General features: G+C 36.4%; 2 protein-coding genes across 2 annotated transcripts; both read left to right on the top strand.

Moving 5' to 3' along the window:
* Positions 1–2,976: 2,976 nt before the first annotated feature.
* On the top strand, positions 2,977–3,965 carry LOC105520048 (taste receptor type 2 member 50). Its single transcript, XM_011953627.1, has one exon. It carries the CDS (start codon positions 3,025–3,027, stop codon positions 3,922–3,924), a length of 900 nt encoding a protein of 299 aa, XP_011809017.1. The 5' UTR covers positions 2,977–3,024; the 3' UTR covers positions 3,925–3,965.
* A 4,654-nt stretch (positions 3,966–8,619) lies between these two features.
* Positions 8,620–10,761, top strand: LOC105521415 (zinc finger protein 669-like). Its single transcript, XM_011955643.1, has 2 exons — positions 8,620–8,625; positions 10,129–10,761. The coding sequence occupies exons 1-2, from the start codon at positions 8,620–8,622 to the stop codon at positions 10,759–10,761; spliced, it is 639 nt and encodes a 212-aa protein (XP_011811033.1).
* The last annotated feature ends 46 nt before the right edge of the window (positions 10,762–10,807 follow it).

The following is a 10,807-nucleotide window of genomic DNA, read 5'->3' as shown; positions in this document are numbered from 1 at the left end:
TGACAATCTTATTTTCAACAGACAAAATTGAAGCTAGAATTCAATGTAAGCGTATCTTCAGTGTGTTTCAAAACCATAGCAGACTTTAATAAATAGAAATTCAAGAGAATATTTTTTAGATAAAAGGAAAATTATTAAAAATATAAAGCTGAACATGCATGAAGGAATAATAAATAATGCAAGTGGCAAATATGTGCATAAGTCTGAATAAATTTTGAGTTTATAAAATAAGGGCATCTCTTTGGGTTCAGTATTTGATTAATAAGATATATAGAAATAGCTATATATAGTCTGTAAGTAAAGGTATAAAAAAGAAAATTTAGTTAATTTAAATTTGGAATTTTCTATGTCTGTGAAGAGAATTTGAAAGCCATATTTGATGACCCTGTAATTCTATTTCTATGTGTATATCCAAAGGAAATGAATCAAATGATATATGAAAGAATGGTCGTACTAGAATTATTCATAACTGTTCAAAAAAGAAACCCCCCAAATATGTATCAACTAAAGAAGAATGAATCATTACAACACATTCGTACAATGGAATAATATAGAGAAGTGAAAAGAAATGAATCACATAAAGATGCAACTATGTGACTAAATTTCAGAAACATAAAGATGAGTCCAAGAAGCCATGAGTAGGAACATACAGGACTACACCTATATATGGTTTAAAGCAGACAAAACCATGTCATAGAGTTTAGGATTGCATACCTAGTTGTTAACGTATAAAGAAAATCAAGGCTGGGCATGGTGGCTCACGCCTGTAATTCTAGCACTTTGGGAGGCTGAGGTAGGTGGATCACCTGAGGTCAGGAGTTCAAGACCAGCCCGGCCAACATGGCAAAACCCTGTCTCTACTAAAAATACAAAAAGTTATCTGGGTGTGGTGGCATGCACCTGTAGTCCTAACTATTCAGGAGGCTGAGGGAGGAGAATTGCTTGAACCCAGGAGGTGGAGGTTACAGTGAGCCGAGATCACACCACTGCACTCCAGCCTGGGTGACAGAGCGAGACTCCATCTCAAAAAAAAACAAAGAAAATCACGGAAATGATCATCCTAAATTATGGGTATTGCTATTGCTTTCCTCAGGGTATGTGAAGAAAGGTGTAGGGGCTTGGAGAGTGGCATGGAGGTGGACCTAAGCTATTTGCAATGTGACATGTTTTGCCCTGCATGATGGGTGCAGGAGTATTTATGATACATTGCTGTGTTTACCATTTTTATTTTCACCCATTTCTAAGTGTGCATTACAATTGTATTTAAAAATTATTAACTGGAGAAATGTTCCATAAAGAATATTAATTATTCTGCTCATTATATACCTTGCAAAAAAAATCACCATTTATATACATTTTTATACAACTCTTGGAGAGCTGAAGTAGAAACTTTTACCTGCAACATGTGGAAATTTGAGATGATGCTACCTGCAGCACACAAATCTTTCCAAACATTTTTTATTATCTTTAATTATCTACTTCACATGCCAAAACTTTGCCACTCCCCATCTATTTTTCTTTTGGTTCCTGAATTCCTGACAAAACATGGGTGAATATATTTCCCCACACTCTTGGTGTAGGATAGTACCTACACCAAGTACCTATATCAGTTATACACTATAGTATCTATATCAGTTAGGTTTTTCTACTAGAGAAACCCCTCCAAAACTACGTTAGATCTTTTTATCTCATATATCTTTGGATTCAGGTTTTCTAAGCTGGGTTTGGTGGATAGCTCTGGTGACTTGAGATGGGCCAAGTTCTGCATCTTGGAGCCAGTTAGAGTTTGCCCAATTTAGGCTGGATCAGGGAGAGGCAAACTGACTCCACTAGTTTTCATTCTCATTCTGGGAACAGTGTACTAGCCAGGTGATAATCTCATGGTCAATGCAAGAGAGCAAGAAACTCTGAAGTGGAAGCCATCGCAAACCTCTGTGTGAAGTCTACTAATTTTCTCTTCATCAAATAAAGTTGTATGAGTGAGCTCCGAGTCCAGGGGACAGGTCATCACCCTGCTTATAGTGGGAGGATACTGCAAAATTATGCATCAAAGGGTGTGGTACTCAGGAATATTTACAAAATTGTTGAACATTTTAATTAAATAATAAATACTTAAACATTAAACATTAAAAAGACTTGAGAGTAAGTGTACCAAATGGTTAAGCATGAGAGATATGTTTGATGTTTAATACTTTTTTTTTTCCTCAGTGGGAAAATAAGACTAATTTCACGTGGATGGCCTCCAGGAAACTTACTTCCCATTTTGGAAAGTATAAGAAAATAATTCCTTCTATCCCTTAGGAGTGTGACAGTCTCTCTCTCTCTCTCTCTCCCTCTGTGTGTGTGTGTGTGTATTTATTTACAAGCATGGTAACAATAAATTCGTACAAAAGTATTGGTTAGCAGCAACCAGATTTTAAGGTGTATTGGTCTTCTTGTGGCTCCCAAGAAAACCTTGGATGATTTTGATTTAAAAGTTTGGACTCATTCTGTTTAAATCTAGCACAAATAGTAAATCCATCAGGGTGGTGATCCTAGTTATGACTAAGTTCTTTTAAAGAACTTAGACATTTACTGTGTGAACTATGGACTTGAGGGTAAAATTTCCCTATCTAACAACTGACGTTGTTGAACACAAATTATGTATAGGTTAAACAAGGAAAATATTGCAAAACATTGAAAGAGAATACGTCTTTATTTGCATGCTGGTAAATGAAAATTTAGGTTTCACGTCCACTTCATTATGAATAATTCAAGCCCATCGCAAGAATGGACATTGAATGAATGAGTTAATTTGAGCTGTTTTGAAAATAAGAATGTTTTCCATAAAGATGACATCAAACTCATCCATTAGCATAAGCTGGTACTTTCTTGTTTGACACTGGTCACAGTATTTAAAAGTAAAAAGAATGCTGCTGCACATTCAGAAATCAGGTGCACGTAAAATTTAACATCAGGGTATTAAAGAAATCACAGCCAGTGATATTAGGCTTGCATTTTCCTTCTTTTTTTTTCTGTTCAGATATGATACCTTTTCTACACATTTTTTTTCCACTTCTAACATTGATTTTATTTGTTCCTGGAAATTTTGCCAATGGCTTCATAGCACTGGTAAATTTCATCGACTGGGTGAAAAGAAAAAAGATCTCCTTAGCTGACCAAATTCTCACTGCTCTGGCGGTCTCCAGAGTTGGTTTGCTCTGGGCATTATTATTAAATTGGTATTTAACTCAGTTGAATCCAGCTTTTTATAGTGTAGAGTTAAGAATTACTTCTTATAATGCCTGGGTTGTAACCAACCATTTCAGCATGTCGCTTGCTGCTAGCCTCAGCATATTTTATTTGCTCAAGATTGCCAATTTCTCCAACCTTATTTTTCTTCATTTAAAGAGGAGAGTTAGGAGTATCATTCTGGTAATACTGTTGGGGGCTTTGTTATTTTTGGTTTGTCATCTTCTGGTGGTAAACATGGATGAGAATATGTGGACAGAAGAATATGAAGGAAACATGACCGGGAAGATGAAATTGAGGAATGCAGCACACCTTTCATATATGACTGTAACTATCCTGTGGCGCTTCATACCCTTTATGCTGTCCCTGATATCTTTTCTGATGCTAATCTTTTCTCTGTGTAAACATCTCAAGAAGATGCAGCTCCATGGTGAAGGATCTCGAGATCCCAGCACCACAGTCCACCTAAGAGCTTTGCAAACTCTGATCTCCTTCCTCCTGTTATGTGCCATTTTCTTTCTATTCCTAATCGTTTCAGTTTGGAGTCCTAGGAAGCTGCAGAATGAACCAGTTTTCATGGTTTGCAAGGCTGTTGGAAACATATATCTTTCTTTTGACTCATTCATCCTAATTTGGAGAACCAAGAAGCTAAAACACATCTTTCTTTTGATTTTGTGTCAGATTAGGTGCTGAGTAAAATACCTGAAACTCTCAACTCTCTAGATTCACAAGTGGGCCATCGTGTGTATCTTCTAGGAGAAAACAAACTGATAGTGTCTGGAACATTTTATACTTTGTACTGTTTTTTCTGTAGTGTATGTTTTTGAGTAATTTCTGAAAGCATGCCTAGAAAAGTCTTTTACCTAAAGTTAGTCTAAAATTATATCTATATATGTGTATGTAGGTGTATATGAAAGACTTAAAAGACATTGAGAATAACATAATGTTAATCATATTTTCACAAGATGCCAAATTATAGAAAATGTGGTAAGAAGTTTTTCAGAATCATGAACCCATGTATATTTCACATATACATATCATATTATCATGTTTCACTTGGAAAATTTAAGATCTTTACTTATAATTGTTAAGAACTGACACCTTATCTCAAAATCATTGCTCTTTTCCACTGATTTTTACCACGCATATGTACCACAGTGTGCTTAAACATCTAATTTTTTTGATAGTAAGGATACTCAATTCTAAATCGATAATGAAGTTTCACCTTTGGGGTAGTTTTTATTTCATCATGAATTCTAATTTTATGTTTAGTTTATAGCCAAAATAATTATTGTCAGAAAAAAGATGTACAGAATAATATTCAAGGTTGACAAATATATTTAGAACACATTTTGTATATGTCTACCATAAACAGTACTGAGGAGTATTAGATTTAATACAAATATGTGAACAGCTGATAAAAAAGTCATTTCTATAATATGGATGGAGAAAGAAACATGATTATGACCTTTTCAGTGTTGTCATAAGTCTCAGCCTGCAGTTAGAAAAGTCATTTCTGCCAGTTTTTGAGTTAAAGGAAACCTTTTTTGAAGTTGAGATCTGGTGTCAAATATTTCAGGTTTTTTTTTTCTTCTAAACCACCTCAGAGTCCCTGAATTGCCAATTATCTCCTCTATCTTCCATACATGAAATTCTTTTTAAACTTCACATAAAATAACTTGAATCTTCTTTACCTTAGAATAATACTCTATGTAAAAATAGTATAGAAATTATAAAAATCTTTTGAATTAAACTTTTTGCAAGTGTTAAAAAGGCATCTATGAAATCTATGTATTAATGATAGAAAACATCTTAAATACATGTTTTATTATAATCTAGTTGCAAATAATGCAATGAGAGAGTGTGTTGACATATTCAGTAAAAGAAAGTTCTATTATAGGAAGAAAATGTATAACATCACTAAACAAGTAAATTCTATAAATTGTATTAATTCTTTGAGTTATGAAATTTTAACAATGTTATCTAAACCTTGGGATAAATCATCCCTACATCTGATTTAGTTATTTGTTTGTTTATCATATATCTTTCCTGGTACAATGTAAGCCCCACAAAAGCAGAGATCATATAGATCTTGCTTGCTGTTGACTCTCAGGGCCTAAAAGACACCACATAGAATAGGTATTCAAGAACTGATGAACAAGTAAATTAGTGAATAAAGGAGTAAACTATATGTGAATGGTAAACCAATGAAAATGAAACTTCATCACAAAATCTAAAGTTGTGTAAATTTTTCTTTTCTGGTTTCAACTTGAGGTTACAGAATTATCTAAGAAGAAGCATTTCTCAGAGCAAAAGTATGACTAGTATACAATTGTAAGGGAAATATCACTATAAGATAGCCCTGATGAAGCCATATTTGATGTGTGATGGGAAGATAATGTGGAACATGAAACTCAGATTGTACCTATTGTGATACATTTTAAAAAGCTATAAATAGAAAATATTTTGGTATATTTGCATATAATTTTTCAGTTGTGAATGATATATTTGTATTGTGATATTTCCAGCTGGTTAGTATATAAATGAAAATGGCATCTCATTTAAAAAACTGAGTTAGTTACCAACTACCTTACTAAAATGTAACTTTTATATAATATTTTAAAATCCTTTCTAAATGAAGATTTAAAATGCCACATTACAAACCCACAGAAAAATGCATAAATAGTAATTATAACACTAAACGGATATCTTAGCCTTGGGTGTCTAGAACTAGAGCCAATGTCTGATGTTAAAGTGATAACATTTATTTGGAAGGTAAGTCCAGGACAGCAATGGCCAGGACATGTGGAAACTGAGGCAAGAGCAGATGTGAAACCACGTGTTGTGATGTATGATATGACTCTGCTGATGACCTCTTCACAGTGAGGTGAGAGAGACAGCATGGTGGTCATCGGATGTGTGTGCTTGACTACCAGTACTTTTCCAGAAGGGCTACAAGGGGAAACCACAGCTGGCATTAGTCATAAAAGGGAAAGAAAAGGGAAAATGTATCTGCTCAGCTGTCTTCTGTCTTCTATTTCCCATTGGCCAGTTTTCCTGAGGCAGAACTACCATCTCTGCTGTTCTGCCTTCCATCGCCCAGTCCCTTGGTGGTAGTTATGAAAGTCAAACCTCATGCCTACAGTGTGGTGTTCCATTCAAGTCCCAAATGGAAGGATGATCTGGATCAAGCAAGGTGCTGACCAAGAGAAGAGAAGACAGTCAAGATAATCTGAGGAAGGACATGCTTGAGGGCAATACCATCCACTCCTTGTTCCACTCAGATTTGCTCATGTTCTCCAAACAAGGCTGGCTTTATGGGCATATGACTTCACAGTTGCACAGGGTCTTGTGCTTAGAAGCACTTATGCTTAGCGGGGCTTTATGCTTAGGTTAATCTTCTGCACTTGCTGTTTTGTTTTTCAGACAGAAGGTATTCCTCTGCTGGAGAAGGAATAGTCTTGCACTAATTCCCTAGGAGTTTGCTCTCCCCTCTCCTACGGACCTGTGAGAGGCATGCACAGAGTCCTATAAGGCCCACTACGCATGCCTATAGCAGCTTTGAATTCTGTTACTTCATCTGGCACAATGGGCAAGCAACTTGGGCCAGACTCTATATCTGCTATAGAGCCGGTTTTGGTTCTCAGTTCGACATGAGGCAAGTAGTCTTTGCAAACTCATTTAGTGAGTCAGAGAAATATCCTCAAATGTGGTATATGTTGAGTTCAAAACCCCAATAGGCCCCCATAAAATTGTGTTTCCCTTTTAGTGATAGGAAATATGTATATGGCAACATGCCATTTACTTTAAAAAGGATGTTCTGACAAAAGGACCAGAAGCATTGGACCCCTATAAACTTCATCTATGTTATAGGTCTTTAAATCTGCTGAACTTTATGTCTCATCTTCTAGTATTTTACTTCTGTTCGATGTTACAGTATTTTACTTATACTTAAGGAACTTGCCACTTCTTGCTTATGAGTACCAATTTATGTAACATTATTAATATATTGAATTAACACGATATTTTTCAAAATGTCCATTAAACTGAAAGCAGAAGTGACATAGCCCTGACATAAAACAGTGAAGGAGCGTTCTTGTTTTTACTACACCAAAGCAAATTGTTTTGATTTTCCCCCACAATAGGTGTACATCAAAAGGTATTCATTAAATCAAAAGCCACTTACAAAGTGCTGGAAACCACATTCTGCTCAGTGAAGATACCACATCCTAGAGCGAATATGTAAGTGTGACTTAAGTTTACGCTAATGTGCATTCTTCCTATAATCCATCCGGTTCTGACAGAGTCCAGTTAGGTTAACTGAATGAAGATATAAAATGGACCACCACCCCCTAGAACTTTTGAGTCTTTTTTCCATGGCAGTAAGCAATTCTGTTTCCTGAAGAATGCAGTTATTATGTTTTATTCATTTTATTGCCAGGAAAGTAGAGGTTCAGAAGCCTCCCCTTGGTCGTGCTGACAATAATGTCCCTTGGTATACAGGTCAGGAAGCAATGTGAGAGTCCTGCCAGCTGTTGAACCTGTCGATTTCAATTACACTTTTGGGAAGGGGTAACTATGATAAACCCATTAGATCTGCTTTGGGTTGGACATGGGCCAAAGCTCTATGTATCATCTGATCTTCAAAAACTCATACTCCAGTCCTATTGAGGTGGCTCATACCTGTAATCCCAATAACTTAGGAGGCCAAAGTGGGAGGATCACTTTAGGATGAGAGTTTCAGATCAGCTTAGGCAACATAGTAAGAATCTGTCTGTAAAAAGAAAAAAAAATAGCTGTTTGTGGTAGTGTGTGCCTATAGTTACAGATACCCAGAAGACTCAAGCAGGAGGATTGCTTTAGCCCAGGAATTCGAATTTGCAGTGAGCTATGATTGTGTCATTGCACTCCAGCCTGGGCAATCAAGCAAGATATTGTCTCTAAAAAGAGACAAACGAAAACAACAAAACAAAAAACCAAAAAGGACCATGCATGGGGGCTAATGCCTGTAATCCCAGTACTTTGGGTGGCCAAGTGTTGGATCGCTTGAGGTCAGGAGTCCGAGATCAGTCTGACCAACATGGTGAAACCCTGCCTCTACTAAAAATTAGCCAGGTGTGGTGGTGTTGCACCTGTAATCCAAGCCACTTGAGAGGCTGAAGCACGAGAATCACTTGAACCCGGGAGGCAGAGGTTGCAGTAAGCTGAGATCATGCCACTGAACTCCAGCATGGGTAACAGAGCGAGACTCCATCTCAAAACAAAACAAAAGAAAACAAAAAACCCAAAAGTAAAAGCTTTTCACTTTATCCCATGAACCACTGTGTCTTTTGAGGTACCCAGATGTTAGTGTTAGTTTGGGCTCCAAACTTAAAAGTCTCAGATAATATGGACGTGTGTTCTTTTCTCTGAGGACTGTTATCTGGGGAATAGCTACAGGTCCTTGAGAAAGCAACATAAGACACACCCTGAGTATTCTCGCAGTGAATTTTCAATGTCCGTCATGAAGAGGACTTAAGATTCCCTTTAATCATTGAACTCTGCTTCTCTGAATTGGCTCAGTCCTGAGAACTGGCTGAGGGTTTTTGATTTTCAGTGTCAAAGACTGACCTCAGGAATCAGCTTTTTCAACTCTTTACCCCCTTGGTTTATAATTATTTAGCAAAATATGAAGCCTCTTCAACTATTGGTCTATCAACCCATTTCAATAAGGCTGTTGTCACCACTTCATTGAATCTGACATTTGGAAGATCACTGGTGAGTCTGTGTTGCCAGTGGTTAGTCTTCGTGTTGCATGCTCTATGAGTAGTACTGAACATAGTTTGTTTGCATTTTAGGATGCTGCCCTCTCCTGATTTTATCCTTGTTCACTGGGCACCACTTCTCAGTCTCCCTTGCTCATTCTTTCTCTTGTCTCTGAATTGAAAATATCACACTGCCCAAGGTCTCAATTCTTCAATCTTTAATCAATCGGGCTTGTTTTGTTGATGATCTCATGCAGTCTCCTTACTGATAATGGAGCCAAATCGTTCAATAGAGAGGAATAAGGCTGGTTATTCATAAGTATTCACATATATTATTTATTTATGTTCATCTATGTACATATATCTAATTATGTAAACCTTTTTTCTTCAAATGTCAGTTGCATTTAAAAGTAACAGGACCAAAATTCTAGGGAGAAGGTGGGAGAATCAATAATATTTTCACTTTAGTTTCTGCCTATTCAGAGTGATAGTGACTCAGTACTCAGTGTCTAATTTAGTTTTATTTAAAATAACAACGTAAAAATTGATAGATTGATAGGCAGGGGATTATCATTATAGACATAATGATCTAAGTAAAGAAATACATAAATAGAATTATGATTGATTAACCCATTTTTAATTTCTTGTATTTGGTACAGTTAGTGTCTCCAATATCGTAGAATCATAATTATTAACTTTTTGCTCTATGATCAATTAATTATGAGTTAATTTTTGTGTGTGGTATAAAATAAGGGTCTAAATGTATGTTCTTTCTTTCTCTTTCGGCTTTTACTTTTTAAGTAAGTTCATCTGGTCATGGCCTTACTTTCTGTGTGCTGATGATGTCAACATTTAATCTTTCAGCTCAGAACTCAACTCTGAAATATTCAACTCATATTTGAATATATAATAAGTTGATTATTGTTCATGGAATAGAGAAGAATGCAATGCATTTTCCCCAGTAGATGCCAGCCTGGTTTGCCTCATATTTTAAAGCGCATGTGATTTCTTTTTCTATTCTACAGTGCCTACTCTATCTTTCATCAACTTTCCATATAAATGTGGGTCATTAAGACTTTTTTTCCCTTGGTCTGCTTGCATATCTCTCTGCTAATACTGTGATGTCCTGAATATTTTCATTTGAAAATCTTAGAAGTATGTTAGACAAGCCATCACTCTTTTTGTTGAAAGACATCAGAGAACTCACACAGGAGAAAAACCCTATAAATGTAAACAGTGTGGTAAAGCGTTCACTGTTTCCGGTTCTTGTCTAATACATGAACGAACTCACACTGGAGAGAAACCCTATGAATATAAGGAATGTGGGAAAGCATTCAGATTTTCTTGTTCTTTTAAGATGCATGAAAGGACTCACACTGGAGAAACACCCTATAAATGTACCAAACGTGATAAAGCCTTCAGCTGTTCCACTTCCCTTCGTTACCATGGAAGCATTCATACTGGAGAGAGACCCTATGAACGTAAACAATATGGTAAAGCCTTTAGTCATTTGAGTTTCCTTTGTAACCACAGAAGTACTCACACTGGAGAGAAACCCTATGAATGTAAACAATGTGACCAAGACTTCAGTTGCCTCAGTTCCCTTCACCTCCATGAAAGAATTCATACTGGAGAAAAACCCTATGAACGTAAGAGATGCGGTAAAGCCTGCACTCGTTCCAGTCACCTTACTCGCCATGAAAGAAGTCATGATATAGAGGCAGGGTGTAGTGACTCAGCCTATAATCCCAGCACTTTGGGAGGCCAAGGTGTGTGTATTGCTTGAGCCCAGGAGTTCATAACCAGCCTGGATTAAAACAATGTGAAACAAC

This window comes from Colobus angolensis, unplaced genomic scaffold (assembly GCF_000951035.1).
Source record: "Colobus angolensis palliatus isolate OR3802 unplaced genomic scaffold, Cang.pa_1.0 Scaffold11, whole genome shotgun sequence".
Classification (NCBI taxonomy): Eukaryota; Metazoa; Chordata; class Mammalia; order Primates; family Cercopithecidae; genus Colobus; species Colobus angolensis.
Note: the sequence above shows the minus strand (reverse complement) of the source record. Positions and strands in the feature narration are given on the sequence as shown.

Bases quoted from the DNA above. Each gene is read 5' to 3' on its own strand.
- LOC105520048 (XM_011953627.1), top strand. From the start codon at position 3,025: ATGATACCTTTTCTACACATTTTTTTTCCACTTCTAACATTGATTTTA.